General features: G+C 42.6%; 1 protein-coding gene across 1 annotated transcript in view; it reads left to right on the top strand.

Moving 5' to 3' along the window:
* Window positions 1-906: 906 nt before the first annotated feature.
* cpxm1b (carboxypeptidase X (M14 family), member 1b) overlaps window positions 907-18,654 on the top strand; it is a 52,587-nt gene continuing 34,839 nt past the window's right edge. Inside the window, exons 1-5 of the mRNA XM_084331291.1 lie at window positions 907-1,435; window positions 7,054-7,163; window positions 13,145-13,284; window positions 14,685-14,769; window positions 16,484-16,646. Coding sequence (XP_084187417.1) covers window positions 979-1,435; window positions 7,054-7,163; window positions 13,145-13,284; window positions 14,685-14,769; window positions 16,484-16,646 — 955 coding nt within the window. The 5' untranslated portion in view covers window positions 907-978. The remainder of the gene's footprint in view (window positions 1,436-7,053; window positions 7,164-13,144; window positions 13,285-14,684; window positions 14,770-16,483; window positions 16,647-18,654) is intronic.

The following is an 18,654-nucleotide window of genomic DNA, read 5'->3' as shown; positions in this document are numbered from 1 at the left end:
TTATCCACTTCATGTTATCCGTCTTCTGTTTCCATCCAACATGCCCTTAAAATAATCAGAAGAAGAGCTGGCATCACCTCACAAGCTCTGCCCTCACTTCAAGACGGGAGGGAGGGAGGAGGCTGCTTTGAACCTGATAACATGCAGAAACCACAGCATCCCTGCAGGACCCGTTGCCCCCAACACGGTACTACCGCACAACACCAAAACACACTGGCACACTACTGCAGTTATAGGCTGCTCAACTAAAAGGGTCCTACAATATATAATGTTTGAACTTGTGTAGGAAGTAACTTTTTAAAATATATTTATTTATCTTATATGTAAACATGTTTCATCTAGGGGTAACAGTACTGTATATTTGAATACCGCCTATGTCACAAATGTATCAGTACTAAATACCTATATGTCCCTATGCCATAAATGTCATGTATGTTATGTATGTCATAAATGTCTATATGAATTGAAAATGGGGGACCCTGATGGAAACAAGACAAACGTCTTTCTCAGGTCTGCATCCCCTTAACAATTGTATGTATTGAGCCGTACTGTATTGTACCCATTCTGCAATCTGTTAAATAAAGTTTTCATTCATTCATTCATTCATTCATTCATTCATTCATTCATTCATTCATTCATTCATTCATTCATTCATTGTCTTGTGTGTGTCCATGTGCAATAAATTGTTTATTTTTATGTATATGAACTTATCAGTATACTCTACACAGCAAGCATGAATTAACATCTTCACTAATTTATCTATCTCTCTTTCCTCGTCAGATTTTGAAAACTGCTAAATGTATGTAATGTTTAGTAGTAGTGGTGGTAGCGGTAGGGGATGGGTGGGGCGCTATTACTAGACTATAACCTACTGGCGCGCGTCCAGATGCTCTGCAGACGGAGCGGATCTGCAGAGCGGCGCGGCAGCATCAGTTTGCGAGGAGCTTCTGGGGGCAGCAGTAGTGGGCGACAACAACAATGGCACGACTTTTGCAAATCAATGTTTTGATTATTTTGCTCTACGGGTATTTTGCATTTGTTTCAACAAGGCTTGCAGCAGATGACGTTACCACGGTGAGATCTACAGTGGGTTCAAATGCAATTACTACTAGAAGAACCGTGAGACTCAATTCTACAGGTGAAACAACAAGGGATGCATCATCCAAGTCACCCAGAACTAGGTTCACGACTGCAACTACTGCTGGTATAACGACGACTAGTACAATAACTCCCAAACCAAAAGCGACAGCTCCCAAACCAAAGCCGACAACTTCCAAACCAAAAGCGACAACTTCCAAACCAAAGGCAACGAGCAAACCACCCAAACCGACCGTTCGATTTGACACTGAAAACCTCAACGAGAGAATCGACCCGAAGGTGGAAAAAAAAGTTTGGGAAAAAACGGCTGAGGAGGAGGAAGGACCGTTGGAATTCGGTAAATATTCTGCAATAGTTGTTAATTTTTTTCCTTAGTTATGGTTCACTTTGCAAGGCCTTCACAATTGTTCTTTGACGATGCAATACATTATTACCAGGCATAGCACTAGGGTCTAGGGGATTAATTAATGCAAACTTTATTTAACAGATTGCAGAATGGGTACCGTACAATACAGTACGGCTCACTCAATACACACAATTGTTAAGGGGATGCAGACCAGAGAAAGACGTTTATCTGGTTTACATCTGGGTCCCCCATTTTCAATTCATAGTGAAGGATCAATATCAAGACAACGCTCTCAGCAAAAGCCAACACATAGATACAGGGTCAGTATAGTCAGATTCTTCATGGCAGCAAGATGCTGAGTAAACACTTTAGACAATGATGCCCAAAAAGTTGCCCTGTGCTCACTTCCTTTTGGGCTAACTACTGCCACTGATATCGGCTTTTATTTTGAAATAGTTTCCCACTAATAACAACATCTATCATCTTGCTTGCTATCATAACAATCATCACAGTTTACAAAAACTCACGACCCCCCCCCCTTAAAGGGACACTTAAAAAAACAATGCTAATTTATTTTGCACATGATGTCACACACATGTCAGAAACTATAAACGTTTTACATACATTAATTTAGTTTGACAGTGACATTCACAAGTATTAATTTAACATGTCCTCCGATGATGTCATTGGAGGACACGGTATCCTTGTGTTGTGTTAATTCCAGCTCAGTGAATTGATGTATGATGTATTGAATCTATTCCTCATGCCCATAATGTCATTATTAACACAAGGCTTGAGCGTCCTCCGATGACATCACTGGAGGACATATTCAAACTTGTAAACCCGCAATACCTGTCAGACTAAATTAATGTGTGCAAAACAGCTTACGGTTTTTGGATATGTATGAGATTATGTGCAAAATAAAAAAAATAATAATAATAAAGAAAATAATAAAAATAAAAACATTTCCCCATTTAACAAATGTTGGAGAAAAGAAATCCAATGTTGAAATTGTCCTGGAATGTGCAACGTGTAAATGTAGACAAGGGAAACGGTGAGTAACAGGCCGCAGAGCTTTGTGCTGGTCCAGGCATACTGTATACTGTATGGTCTGTGGGTCACTGTCCAGGGGAGGGGGGGGGGTGTTCTGTCCTGCCTGTGGGGAATGCTTATCTACTGATGAAGACCAGCTGCTCAATGTGATGTTTACTGAAAAGAAAGAAGAGATTGTTTGTAGCCCCAAACTTTACAAGGATACGCTCTTAGTTACACAAATGTTACCTTTCAACTCAAATGTTGTTGTTTATAGTGACGTATGGTGCAGTCATAAAGTGTGTTAGTGTTAGTAAAACTGTTTAAAAGTAAGTAAAGGATAATTTGTTGTTTCCCCTCACTTCATGTTATGGTTTAAACCCTAAGGGAGATCCTATTTGTATTGTCAGTCCTGGTCACATATCTGTGCAACTTGAGACTGAATTATCTTTAAGTTCCCCTGGTTAAAAGGTACTTCACCATCTTGCTTTGTGAGTCACACAGCTTTGATATGATCCACTGTTTGATTGACTTGCGTTTTTGTAGCACAGAGGTCCACCGTAAAAATTAAGGTAGCGAAGAGACAAGGTCCTGAAGAAGCCCAAAGTCCATCTTAATTAAGAAGCCCAGTCCTCCCAAAGTCCACCTTAAAAAGCAATGTCCTCCAAAAGTCAGCCCTAAGAACCCCCCCCCCCCTCCCAAAGTCCACCTTAAGAAGCCCAACACTCCCAAAGTTGCGCAGCGAAGGGAACGGCTCCCGCCTACCTCTGGTCAATGGCCTCAGACCCACTCCTATCCCGGCTCCGGGAGGGTCATCAAAGAGAAGCCGCTTAGCTATTCTCGGTCCTCGCTCCGAAACCCGACCAATCTTTTGCCGTTGACTAAAAACACATGTCAACAAAAAAAAATAAACACTAACCTTCTTACTGTCTTCTACTATCATGCACTCTTTCTACTTTACTAACATGTCTACTACTATGCACCTCATGGTACCAAAGCACCTCAAAGGCGCTAAAAACAAAATTACAAACATCTCAAAACAAACTGGTCAGACTACTGCTTGACCTTACTCCTAGAACCCACCTCACCCTTGCCCACTTTGACAACCTAGGATGGCTTAGAGTAGACGACAGAGTACAGCAACTTGCAATGGGCCTGGTCTACAAGATACACTACACGACCAAGGTACCCATGTACATGTCAAAATACTTCCCAAAGGTCAGTGAATACCACGATCACAACACCAGAGGGAGCTCCACAAATCATGTTAAACCCAGATTCGGCTCAAACAAGGGACTAAACACGTTTCGCAATTATGCCACATCAATGTGGAATGCCCTACCTAAAGCTGTAAAGGAATGTGAATCACTACCCACTTTCAAAACCACTCTCAAAGAACACCTACGGGAGACTGCAATTCGAAACTGGCTCATGTAAATGTCCTAACCCAACCCCCTCCAATGTACAGTAAATGACCAAGTATGGTTGTCAATATTCCAATGTACAGTTTTGCTTGTACAAAACTGCCCCCCCCCCCCCCCCACCCACCGAACCACCTCCAATGTACAGTTTTTACGTCAAATATATATACTCTCTTTTCTGGACTCTTTTTGTATCACAAACAGTACTGTATTTGCAAATCTGTTATGTCATAAATGTATAGATGTAGCAGTACTGTCTATCTGTATGTCATATATGTCCTGATGAATTGAAAATGGGGGACCCTGATGTAAACAAGACAAAAGTCTTTCTCTGGTCTGCATCCCCTTAACAATTGTGTGTATTGATCTGTACTGTATTGTACCCATTCTGCAATCTGTTAATAAAGTTTTCAATCAATCAATCAATCAATCAATCAATCAATCAATCAATCAATCAATCAATCAACCAATGCACTCAACATGGCAGCACCCAAGCTTCCTTCAACACTGTTGATGAACATTGTTACTCAGCTGAAAGAGTTGTACCCTTCCTGCTGACTTGTCGTACAGAACTTGTAAGTTGCTTTGGATAAAAGCGTCCGCTAAATGACAAAGTATAAATGTAAATGGGAAACACAGTAGTTTCACGACTTTCCTTTTTGCAGTATGTTTGCTGCTGTTCTCACATAACAGCCTCCACATGTTAACCATTAAGCAAATTTAATCTGACGTTGGACACATCGCTCAAGACATGTTCACTCCACCTTTCTCTCTCTCTCTATCGCTCTCTTTCTCTCTAGCTTCTTTTTCTCTTTCATAATCTCATGCTCGATAATCACATGCTTCCTCTCTTTCTTTCCATAACCCCCCTTCCCCCCTCTCTCTCTTTCTCACACACACAATGTACAATGGTAACAGCTACTGGGGTATCCAAATAAACTTAACAACAATAATAATAATAATAATAATAATAATAATAATAATAATAATAATAATAATAATAATAATAATAATAATAATAATAATACAACCTCCAAGATTTAGCAGCTATTTTAATGTTCACTGCTCCCCCACCTCCCTCCATCCTCCCCCAACCCACTGACCTCCCTCCACCCTCAACCCACTGACCTCCATCGAGGCCCCGGTGGTTGCAGAAACAGCTGAAATATGAGGAAGTTGGAGGGATGGAGACAGTTTGTGTGTGTGTGTGTGTGTGGTGTGTGTGTGTGTGTGTGTGTGTGTGTGTATTGGGGTAGGCGCTGAGCCAAGCAGGAAGTGTGTGTGTGTATGTAACAGAGGGTCTCAGTAGGGCCTGGGGTTAGGCTGGAGTCCCTCAGGCCCACAAGCTGGAGGAGACTTCCATGGTTTTATAACCCAAATAAGAGCCTAGTCAGCAAGTGGTCTAGCCAGCCCTGTTGAATGTGGCCGGTGCCCATATTGGAGGAGGAGCAAATAATTCGTGTGACACTTACAAAGTGAATAATAATGACGCTAGAGTCAGTGAGGATGGAATAGGGCTGCACGATTCTTGCTAAAATGTGAATCACGATTTTTCTCTCTAAGAATTGAGATCACGATTCTCTCACACGATTCTTATTTGTCGTCATCATTTTAAAAAAGTGATGTAAAAAGTAAAAAAAAATGTAAAAAAATGTTTAAGTAAAATGAAATATTTTTAAATTGTCATAATTTAGAAATGAGATCGCATAGGTCTATGAATCGAGATTGCGATTTGTCTTTGATTAATTGTGCAGCCCTAGTGAGGAACTATATTTTGACAAATTGTAGGAACAAATATAACTTAAAATAGTTCAATGAGAAACACCATCCATCAGCCATGCATGCAACCCAGTAGGATCTTTCATCCTCAAACAAACATGATCTTTTTTAAAATCATAATTTACAATTACAAATGTAATTTTGGGGACTGTTCAGATAAACTTCATATTAAATATTACAGTGATCTGACCGGGGTTGTCAGGTCTTTGGCTCAGCCTCAGTCGCTTCTAGGGATGGCAGGAATCCACAGGTCACTTCCACACAACCTTTAAACCACTATTCTCTGGAGCAGAACATACGGATTCACAAGCTGTTCAGCAAAGATCCAAGAGGCCTTCAAGGCAGAAAGGGTAACAGGGTTTTCAAGGGGGGTATGTGCCGAATTATTTTATTCTCATATTACTGGTGTGTTGTGGAAAGCTTGTATGAGTTGTATCTCGTCTCATATTACTGGTGTGTTGTGGAAAGCTTGTATCTCCAGTTTTAGGACTCAGTCGCCAGTCAGATGTTGATAATGCAGTGTAAACATGACTCTGGTGCCAAGCCAAACATTATACATTATAAATATAACATTATTAATATTATATAAAGAAAATACAATACATGGAAAATGTTTTCTTTTCTTTAGATGTGACCTGCAATGGCACTAACTCACTCACGCAGTAATTCAGACAGTGTTTCACTGATGGTTACTCGGTTAGCCCATCTGCCCCTCTGCCCATCTGCCCATCTGCCCATCTGCCCATCTGCCCCTAGTGGCAGCTCACAGGCTGTGTGTAAAACCAGCGAGCTTGGCATCTATGTGTCTCTTTCTGTCAGTATGTGACAGTGGCTCAGGAGGTAGAGAGGCCGCCTCGTGATCGGAAGGTTCCCGGTTCGATTCCCGTTCCTCCTGGGCAGTGTGTCGAAGTGTCTCTGAGCAAGACACTTCACCCCTAATTGCTCCCGATGACCACCTTGCATGGTTGCCTCCGCCATCGGTGTGTGAATGTGAGGAACAAATTGTAAAGCGTTTTGGATAAAAGCGCTATATAAATGCACCATTTACCATTTCTCTCTCTCTCTCTCTCTCTCTCTCTTCTATCTTCCTCTAACTAGTCTCCTTTTAACTCGCATGCTTTTAATCATTTGACTTAACAATCATCTCAATCGTGAACAAATCGCTCGCAAGGTGGAGGATGTGTGCAGAGGTGTTGAAGTTTACCTGTGTGTGAATATGAGTGTGTGTGTGTGTGTGTGTGTGTGTGTGTGTGTGTGTGTGTGTGTGTGTGTGTGTAGTGTGTGTGTGTTTAGTGTGTGTGTGTGTGTGTGTGTGTGTGTGTGTTTAGTGTTTTTAAGACCCACAGTAATAATGGTTTCCTCTCGTGTCTCCTTCAGAATGTCCTCCTCTGGGCCTGGAGTCTCTGAAGGTAAAAGATGCCCAGCTGAGAGCCTCGTCCTCCAAGCGTAAGGGTCTGGGTCCCCACCGAGGACGGCTCAACATCCAGGTGAGGATTGCTGCACCGCGGAGGCCTCAGGAGCCTGGGAGATCTCATCGTAATGGGTCCTGACCCATAGTTTAAGAAATCTGGCTGTAGAAGAAAGTGGTGTTGCAGACATCACAGATTACTTTGTAGTTCCATTATTCACTGTCTACAGAGCAGCTCCAGGATTAATCTCTTGATGACATCATCACTAGAGACTCTATGGTATTCAGCTCAAGGAGAGACTCGTTCATAAGTTCACAAGTTCACAAGTTGAAACTGAGCTGTACAGTATCATAGAAACAACATAACTGTGGATTCTATTTTAGGGAGGATTTTCCCTTTTAAAGGAACATGCCAACTCTTTGGGAAATTTGCTTATTTGCCATCTACCCTGGAGTTAGACAAGTCGATACTAACCCTCTGTGCATGCATTAGGCTTAGGGAACAGCCGCACCGTTAGCCTAGCTTAGCGCCATTCACTGGAAGTAGGTGTGCCAGTGTAGCCTAGTTCCCAACAATCACGAAATACACTCCAAATACAACGCCAAAACGTTCCTGTAAACATGTGACCTGTGTATTTACCACGTGGAGAAATAAAAAATAATATTTTTTTTACATTTTCGTTTTCTAAGCAGAAATATACTCTGAATTGAACCTGAGAGATGGCGCCGCAACGTCCGGCTGCCTGTCTGTGCGCTCCGTCGAGACTGTGCTTACTTTTGTTAATATTTATAGTTTTAAGAGTTTTGTTTGTACCAACTGTTGGTGCACTTAATGTGTATGACCGTCAGTCACTCATAGACATTGGATTACGGGAAATTTACCAACTGGATTACTCTCTGGATCAGCTCTCTGAACCACAGCAATGGCCTGTTGAGATCTTGAGGACATCAGGACCAGACCTCGACCCAAGGAACAAAGGGACCAGGCGTCGAGGGCGGAGAGTGGGAGTCCGTAACAGATTGAGAACCAGGCGACACCGAACGCCACTACCCAGTATATTGCTAGCCAATGTACAATCAATAGACAATAAACTAGATGACATCAAAGCAAGGATTCAATACCAAAGAGACGTGAGAGACTGTAACGTTCTCTGCTTCACCGAGACGTGGTTGACGCCGGACGTCCCAGACCACGCTATCCAACCGGCCGAACACTTCTTCATTCACCGCAAGGATAGAACAGCAGAATCCGGCAAGCAACGGGGAGGTGGAATAGCCTTCATGTTGAACAACAATTGGAGCGATCCAGCCAACGTGAAGGAGCTATCGAACCACTGCTCCCCCAACCTGGAATATATATCCATCAAGTGTCGGCCTTTCTTCCTCCCGAGGGAGTTAACGTCGATCATCCTGGTCGGAGTGTATATTCCACCACAAGCCAACATAGGTGACGCGCTCTCCAGGCTCCACGACGAGGTAAACAAACTCCAAGCAGCTAACGTTGATGCTGCTATTGTGGTTGTGGGTGATTTCAATAGCGCCAATCTGAGAAAGGTATTGCCGGACTTCTATCAGCATGTGACTTGTAACACCAGAGGCGGTAACATTTTAGACCACTGTTACTCGCAATTCAACAAGGCTCAAGGTACAAGGCTCATTCTGCTAGTGGCTTCGGGAAGTCTGATCATGCGGCCATCTTTCTTTCACCAAAATATAAACAAAGAATCAAGAGCACTCCGGTAGTCTCGCGAGAGGTGCAGAAATGGGATGTGGAGTCAGAGGAGATGCTACAGGCTGCGCTTGAATGCACAGACTGGAGCGTGTTCCGTGATAACACAGATAACATTAATGAATACACGGAGACAGTGCTGGACTTTGTTCGTACTTTGGTGGAAGAAACAATCCCCACTACCATAATTAAAGTTTACCCAAATCAAAAGCCCTGGGTAGACAAATCCGTCCGTGAAGCTCTGAAAGCGCGCACCACAGCATACAACGCCGGCCTGGTGGCAGGCAACATGAATGACCACAAGGTGGTGCGATACAACGTAAGGAGGACAGTAATAGTGGCAAAACGGTGCTACAGGGATAAAATTGAACTTCAGTTTGAACAGGCTGACTCCAGAGCTATGTGGCAGGGCCTCAAAATGATGACAGACTACAAAGGCACCTCCCTCAAACTGAACAGTGACATCTCCTTAGCAAATGATCTCAATACTTTCTATGCGAGGTTTGAGGCTGGTAATAACAACACCAGCCTACAAGCCACGGCAATGGGGGGGGGGGGGCGTCTCTACATTTCGTAGCTCCAGTTCTGCAGACCCCTCTCTGATTGGTTGAACTCCATTTCTGCAGACCCCTCTCTGATTGGTTGAGCGAAGCCCCTCTCTGATTGGTTTAGCTCGTCACGCGGTAAAAGGCGGATGTAATGTTATCATAATGTACTACCAGATTCGTGTATAACGTTATTTCGCGTGACTTCGCGGTTTATTCATAACGTTATGCACATTTCACAACACAGCCAGCTGTCAGAAACTGTACATTGTAACGTTATAGGTTTATTCACATAACGTTATTCACAACACAGCCAGCTGTACTGTACATTGTAACGTTATAGGTTTATTCACATAACGTTATTTCACGTGACGCGTTCAACTTGTTTACATTTAGATTAACACAGTTAATGCCTAACTGTACTGTCTATCTGTATGTCATATATGTTACGATGAATTGAAAATGGGGGACCCTGATGTAAACAAGACAAAAGTCTTTCTCTGGGGTCTGCATCCCCTTAACAATTGTATGTATTGAGCTGTACTGTACTGTACCCATTCTGCAATCTGTTAATAAAGTTTTCAATCAATTCAATCAATCAATCAATAACTAGACAGTTACAATATAACATTTAGATTAACACAGTTAATGCCTAACTAGACAGTTACAATATAACATTTAGATTAATTAACCCAGTTAATGCCTTAAGAGAGAGAGGCTGGTGGTCAAGTCAAGTCAAGAGTTTTATTTGTCACAAGTTGTTTATTTGCATACAAGTTTACAATGAAATGCGGGTGGTCTTGCCCGCAACGATGTGCATAATACAATAGTAATAACATATAATAGAATCCAATAGAACGACATTGTGCAATAAAACAAGTAAACAGAGTAGGGCATATCGGTATATGTACATAAGTTATTTAGGTCCTGTCAATAGAACGACATTGTGCAATAAAACAAGTAAACAGAGTAGGGCATATCGGTATATGTACATAAGTTATTTAGGTCCTGTCAATAGAACTAAGTACTAGTAAATACTGACAAAAAGCATAGACACTTAGAAGAAGCAATGTACAGTCCCCCCCACCCACCCAACCTCCTCCAATGTACAGTTTCTACGTCAAATGTATAGCCTCTCTTTTCTGGACTCTTTTTGTATCACAAACAGTACTGTATTTGTAAATCTGGTATGTCATAAATATGTAAACAAGACGATGAATTGAAAATGGGGGACCCTGATGTAAACAAGACGAAAGTCTTAGGCCTACCACAAGTTCAGGGTACGCATCCAGATTAGATTCACATGGCGGAGTACAGGAAAAACGCTCATCATTGCTGACGCGTCTTCATTATATTTGCGGCATTACATTTGCGGTATCTTTTTTCCTCGCGTACCTTAGAGAGGGGCTTCGCTCAACCAATCAGAGAGGGGCTTCGCTCAACCAATCAGAGAGGGGCTTCGCTCAACCAATCAGAGAGGGGTCTGCAGAAATGGAGTTCAACCAATCAGAGAGGGGTCTGCAGAACTGGAGCTACGAAATGTAGAGACGCGGGGGGGGGGGTCTGCTGATGGAGACTCAGTGTTCAGGGTAACAGAGCATGAGGTGAGGTGGACCTTTAAAAAAGTGAATATCAGGAAGGCAGCAGGACCGGACGGCATCCCCGGCCGCATCCTAAAAGTCTGTGCCGACCAACTGGCCCCGGTATTCACTGACATATTTAACCTGTCCTTAGAACAGGCTGTCATCCCCACCTGCCTGAAGAAGTTCACTATCATCCCTGTACCTAAAAAATCCAAGCCTGCTTGCCTCAACGACTACCGCCCTGTAGCTCTCACCTCCATAGCCATGAAGTGCTTTGAGAAGCTAGTAAAGGGCTACATCTGCTCCTCCCTCCCCATCAACCTGGACCCCCTGCAATTTGCATACCGCCCCAACAGGTCCACGGAGGACACCATAGCCCATGTGCTGCACACAGCAGCATCACACCTGGACAAGAGGAAGGGGAACTATGTGAGAATGCTATTCATCGACTACAGCTCAGCATTCAATACCATAGTCTCCTCCAAACTCATAGCCAAGCTCAGGGACCTGGGCTTGAACTATGACCTCTGCCAGTGGGTCTTGGACTTCCTGACGGGCAGACCCCAGGTGGTGAGAGCAGGCAACTGCACCTCCTCATCCATCACCCTCAAGATAGGGGCCCCCCAGGGCTGTGTTCTGAGTCCCCTCCTCTACTCCCTGTACACACATGACTGTGTGGCTCAGCGGAGTAACAACACAATCATCAAATTTGCTGACGACACAGTAGTGGTGGGCCTGATCTCTGCAAACGACGAGAGGGCCTACCTGGAAGAGGTCAAGGTCCTGGCGGGATGGTGCTAGGAGAACAGCCTCTCCCTGAACGTCAGCAAAACAAAGGAGATGATTGTGGACTTTAGGAGGTCGGGGGTCAGGGACTACAGCCCCCTCAGCATCGGCGGGGCACCGGTTGAGAGAGTGAACAGTTTTAAGTACCTCAGAGCCCACATATCCGAGGACTTGACATGGACCACACACATTGACAGTGTTGTGAAGAAGGCACGACAACGCCTCTACTTCCTCAGGCGCCTAAGGAAGTTCCAAGTCAGTCAGAAGATCCTTAAGAACTTCTACTCATGTACAATAGAGAGCATCCTGACTGGCAACATCACCTCCTGGTTTGGGAATAGCACTGCACAAGACCGAAGCAGACTACAGAGAGTGACACGTTCAGCCGAACGCACAATTGGAGGGGGGCTTCCCACCCTCCAGAACATTTACAACAAGCGGTGCAGGGGTAAGGCTAAGAGAATCATCAAGGACTCCAGCCACCCAAACAACTGCCTCTTTGAACTGCTGCGGTCAGGCAAGCGATACCGGAGTCTCATGGCGAGCACAGAAAGACTCAGAAGAAGCTTCTATCCCCAGGCCATCAGGCTGCTCAACGAACAATAAACACTATGCAACAACCATCAAATGCACACAGCACACACATCCACACGCACACACTCACTTTAAACAAACAACACACTGCAGCACCCACTCTCCACACTTTAGATCACCTAAACACACTTTATATTTATTGGTAAAGGATTTGCACTACAACTCGTACACCTTACTGTAAATTGTACCTAAATTGTACCTCATCCCATTTCTGCTTTGCACTATATAGTATTGTATATTAGTACATTGCATAGTATATTGTATATTGTATGGTAACTCAGTTACTTATATTCTGCATCGAACATTGTACATATGTCTATACTGAACACTGTGACTTCTATTTTTACTTCTATTTTACATGCTATACTATTTTATTTCATACTTATCTTGTCTAACACAGTCTCTGGAGCGTAACAGTAAGAAGCATTTTGTATAAAAGTATTCTGTACAACTATTAAAGAAACTTGAAAAAAAAATTGCCCAACCACTGCTGCCTGGGCGCAGTGATTTCATCACCTCAAAAGCCCTGTTGTTTAAAAAAAAAACTGGGCTTTTGAGGTGATGAAATCACATTTGCCATCTAACTCCAGGGTAGATGGCAAATAAGCTAATTTCCCAAAAAGTTGCTGTGTTCCTTTAAGGGTTGAAATGTTTGAGACGTGTTGAGCATCAGTAAGGACTCTCCATCGTGTCTGCATGTGAATCCTGTGTATCCTCTCGTGCATTTTGTATTGCGTGAACGTGCGCACAAGCACACCCGTATCTTCTATATCTGTGCAATGTGCATTAATACATACATGTGTCCGTGGTCTATATGTTGCAGTCTGGCGTTGAGGACGGTGACATCTATGATGGGGCGTGGTGCGCCCAGTACAGGGACAAGAACCAGTGGCTGGAGGTGGACGCCCGGAGACCCACGCGGTTCACCGGGGTCATCCTGCAGGGACGCAGCTCCATCTGGAGGTCAGCACAGGGCAAAGGTCACAACAACTGTGGTGTCAGGGCCTGAGGGAAATGTAAGGGTTCTGGGTTCAAAACGTGCTGTCAACCACAAAGACAGTTTTCTGAGTCAGTCAGTCAGTCAGTCAGTCAGTCAGTCAGTCAGTCAGTCAGTCAGTCAGTCAGTCAGTCAGTCAGTCAGTCAGTCAGTCAGTCAGTCAGTCAGTCAGTCAGTCAGTCAGTCAGTCAGTCAGTCAGTCAGTCAGTCAGTCAGTCAGTCAGTCAGTCAGTCAGTCAGTCAGTCAGTCAGTCAGTCAGTCTCTCTCTCTCTCTCTCTCTCTCTCTCTCTCTCTCTCTCTCTCTCTCTCTCTCTCTCTCTCTCTATAGTACATACACAGTACTAGTGAGTACTCAAAGAAGACAGAATCCTCCCAGCTCCTTTTTGTTTCCACTTGGCTGTATATTTAATTCCAGCAAGTTTGCAGTTGTATAACCCTTAGCTTAGTAATGGAGCATTTCTATTATTATATTTATATATATATATATATATATATATTAGGGCTGGGCGATATGGAAAAAAATCATATCGCGATAACGATATGATAATTTTATTTTATTTCTCGATATCGATAATTATCGAATTGTTATAAGTATTAAAAAAAAAGAAAAGAAAAAAAAAACATTTATTTTATTTTTTTTAACAACAGATGTATGTTTATTTTGCAGCAATTCTTTGTCGTTGCCGCCATCTTTAGTGTTACATCCCCTCACACTCCAGTTCTCAGGCTGCAGCTGGTTTAAAAGCTAAAGTAAACCGGCTTCTCTGCTGGCTGTGGCTCCAGAGGAGTTGAACAGTTCTGGCTCTGTTAGTTTATTTTCGATCTTTTGGCGCTTTTTTGGTGGACAAACCACCGCTCATGTGCACCGTGACTCGTGACTGGTAGCTCTGCTAGCACACATAGCCTACTGTGTACAGACGGTTTCAAAATGTATTTTAAATTAGAAAGCAAACAAAATAAATGGACAAGAGAAAAAAAATCTCAATTTGGTCAGTATTGTCATTTGGACAAGCAAAGCCATTACTTTAAGTTGCAAGCAAGAAAGACAAGTCTGTCCACTGCCCTGTTGCAGGTCACAAAAAAAAAAAAAAAAAAACGTTTTTTTTTTTAAATTTCGATATTCGATATCGATTATTAAAATATATCGTGATATTTATCGTTATCGTTATATCGCCCAGCCCTAATATATATATATATATATATATATATATATATATATATATATATATATATATATATATATATATATATATATATATATATATATATATATATATATATATATATATAACGGCATAGAAAATCTGCCTGTAGTTTCTTCTTCTGTTTATTAAATTGTTCTGCATGTGTGCATGTTGTTGACAGCTGGGACGTGGTGCATACCTACAAGGTGCAGTTCAGTAACGACACACTCGTCTGGGAGCCTTCTATGAACGGGACAAAGGAGGCGGTGAGTTGTCTCGTTATAGTATTTACAAGTTATTTATGTTATTATTGATGATTCATATATTTGTTACAAAACAGGGAGTTGTTTCTGTATATATTATTTATGATAATGACCCATTTTCTACAATAAAGCTTTATCTCATCTCTTAGCTTAATGATGACAGTAAAGGTTTATCGTACCTCTTAGCTTAAACTAGTTACATTTAAGAATACATGGTGTAACTATGACAAAGTGCCCATATTGCACATTTATGGACTACTTGTTAAGAAACCTAACTGCTCAAATGTAATGTCACTTTATGGTAAGTGCATGAAAACTGATAGATTGATCCATCGCACAACCATAATAAAACAGTATTACTGTCCGTTGGTTTGTTTATAGATTAGGACCTAACATAATTGTGCACTTGCAGAAACAACAGCTTTGCTAAGGGATGGTGACGTATTGGTCAGTTCCAGATGTTCATCCTCTCAGATCTTTTCTGTCCATCAAAACGGACACAAATCTGGCGGCGACAGACACAGCGTCCAACAAACAGATACTCCTCATTGAAAAATAATTAAAAACAGATGTAGACGGACAGACACAACCGATCAATGTAGCCGCAGCCTAAGTCATTAGAATGGAATTCATCCTGAGGTCAGTAGAAAATTCGAATTCCATTAACCCTTGCACTGAAGAACCATATAAGTCTTGTTTTCTTTTGGACAGCCCATGTATTTGCAGTTGTAAAATCAATCCAAATCACTGTGAATGTGATATATAACCAGAAAGTACTCCGCCTCTACTGTTGTTCCTCTGAACATTGTTCCTCTGAAAACGTCAAACAGACTTATATGGTTCTTTCGTTTGAGGTGCTCAATTATACCAATGCAATTCCACTGGCAGTGTGTCATACCGTTCTGGAGACAGTGGTTACTGGCAGACTCAGTTTGGTCAGTAACCCTGTAGTGCCAACCATGCAAAACATTCACAAACCACTCAGTTTATTTTCTATGGGCACAGGACCGACAGCGTGTTGCCTCTTGTCGATGCTGATCAGTAAGCAAATCTTTTTCATGGAGAAGCAAAGCACATTAACAATGTATATAATATACAGTATACAGTATATACATGTGAATATTTCAATGTGTTTTCTTTACTGGACTTCAATTCACATATTCATAATATTGTGGTGTCTATTTCTCCTCGGCTTTCTTCACTCAGTGGAACATCCATAACTATATTGTTAAATATGTATTTTCTCTGCATCTCTATGTATTATGCAGCTCAGCTCAATGGCTCTCACAGTGGAGGTCACAGGCAAAAATAAGAATGCTCAAATAAATGTCAAGATTACTTCATTGACTAGTCAGCACATATAATACAATATATGTATTTGGGGATCATCTGACGAATGCATTGGGTATGTATTTAAGGGTCATTTGATGGTCCTCAAGATGGAAGCATTTAGAACACTGTGGATTAAAGGTGGGGAAGGCAATCTGCAAGAAATGAGCAGGAGTGAGCTTTCATGTCCAGCTGAAATAGAGCAAGCTCTTCTCAAGCCAGGCGCAGTCTCCGGGAACATGACTTGGCAAGATTTCAGAATGTATGATTACACAGAGAGTCACAGAGGCCAGATTTATTTTCTCAGTGTATTCGATTTATCTGTACCATTAACTAACATTCACTATCCTGTTAAAAAATTGTTTTCCATGAACCCCTATTTTCCCAGGTGTTTCAAGCGAGCGAGGACAATTCTGAGACTCCCACGCTGGCCCTGTTCAACACGTCCACAGTGGCTCGTTACATGCGGATCAACCCTCAGACCTGGTACGAGAACGGCACCGATGGGGACATCTGTCTGAGGGCGGAGGTGCTGGGATGTACTCTCCCAGGTATGAAGAACTGTATACTGTCTGTTACCATGCCATCATTCATGATATACAGTAACAGTATACAGTATATATGAGTCAGTGTTGTAGTCGAGTCACTAAATCTCGAGTCCGAGTCGAGTCTCGAGTCCCCAGTGTTCGAGTCCAAGTCAGAGTCACCAAAGAAGAGCCAGAGTCGAGTCCCCATTACCCTAGCCTAGTCCATGTCCGAGTCCAAGTCATCAAGGTTGAGTCCACTCCACTCTGGCAGACATACAAATAAAAAAAGGTCTACATTAAACATAAATGACACAGCAGTCACCGTTTCAAAGGGAGTTTACTTTGTGACACAATAGCCAAACAAATGCACTAGCCATCAATATCTTATGCCAAATGATTATGGCCTATTACAAAAAAGATTTTTGTAACTGTATTCATATCGTATATCAATTAACATCCTCGTCTGCACCTTCCGAGTCTGAATGCAGTCAATGCTCAAATCCAAGTCCGAGTCATCAGTGCTCAAGTCCAAGTCGAGTCACGAGTCCTGAAAATCAGTCAAGGACTCGGACTCTAGTCAGAGTCCTGGACGCGAGTACTACAACACTGATATGAGTTATCCAAAGACATACACAAATGTAAAAAAAAAATTAAATAAAAAAAAGTGGTGGGCGGCCATTGATCAAAAACAAAGGAACTGAATTTTAGGTCAAGTTGCGAGTGATTCCATGATACTGCTGCATCAACAAGTCTCTTCCTACTCAGCATGAGGCGCGTCGAGAACCAGACATGAGGCGCGTCGAGAACCAGACAGTCACTGGAGCGTGTTCTGCATGGACCCGTGCAACACAGACGAGACATTAAACCGTCAAAGCTAAGAGAAATATTATGATCAGATGTTTTGGCCATTTGACCAGTCCTACTGTGTCCTACTGAGTCCCAGCCTTTCCCACACTTCGTTTTCAAAGACTTGGGGTAACTCGTCCGTTAACTCATTGGGCGCCATTCACGAGAAAAGTCGGGTTAACTCGCCATCGCTTGAGCGCCAATCACGGGGAAAAGTCAGGTTTTAATCGTTATTTCTTTTATTCGCTATTGCCATTCATAATTCATCGTGGCAGCCTGTGCATACTGTTCTGAATGTGTCTGAGCTGGCAGACGGTCAATACTGCCCTCTAACGCCTTCGGCCGCTATTGCACTCCATTTGAAACAATGTAGTTTGTTAGCTGGGCCGAGCTGAGCCGTGCGGGCGGGGTTTAAATACTCCGGCAGGCCAAGCGCTTACAACGATGCATCAACTAGCCCCCCCCCCCTCGTTCATATGCAATGCCGGATAACATGGGACGGACCTCCGTGACCAGTACTTGGAATGGCGATCAGATAATTGGAATTTTTTTTGCATTACATCAGAGACAAGGTAAGGACACTATATATCCAATCTTGCGTTGATCTGATAGCGTGGTTTGCTCGAGTTTCTTGAGATTAGACAGAACGCTCTGGAAATATACTCATATTCATCACGGTATAAAACGGAAATGTATGTACGAAAAAATTATCTGTTTTGTGCATGTTGACTAGAAGAAACTCACTGACAATCGACGGGTGTATTAGATCCATAGCTATAATATTTCATATAGTCTTAGCACTCGCAAGTTTGGCTTTCTCCCCATTGAACAAAGCGATGGCATTCTACCCAGAAGGTAAACAACGACCCCTAGCACTGAATGAGTTAAAAAAGGGGTGGGGACAAATTCCGTCTGATCCGTCCAATTGGATTTTGGAATATCAACATATTCCAGACCTCCTGTCAATGCCATCCTTGAAGTCTGGCTGGGCGAGAGACTACGTCATCAAAACACTGATGTGAAGTGAACAGCATCCGTCTAATTCATAGACAAGGAATATCATAATTTCTTTTTTGATCTACTTTTTCTCCCATTTTCTATTTTTCTCCCATCCCAATTTTTTTAGAATCGTCCAATTCTACCCTCCCCTGTCTCGAACGCTGTTAGGCCATGCCTCCCACAAGCC

This window comes from Notolepis coatsorum, assembly GCF_963971535.1.
Source record: "Notolepis coatsorum genome assembly, chromosome: 16".
Taxonomy (NCBI): Eukaryota; Metazoa; Chordata; class Actinopteri; order Aulopiformes; family Paralepididae; genus Notolepis; species Notolepis coatsorum.
The sequence above is the reverse complement of the archived record's forward strand: the minus strand, read 5'-3'. Positions and strand labels throughout refer to the sequence as shown.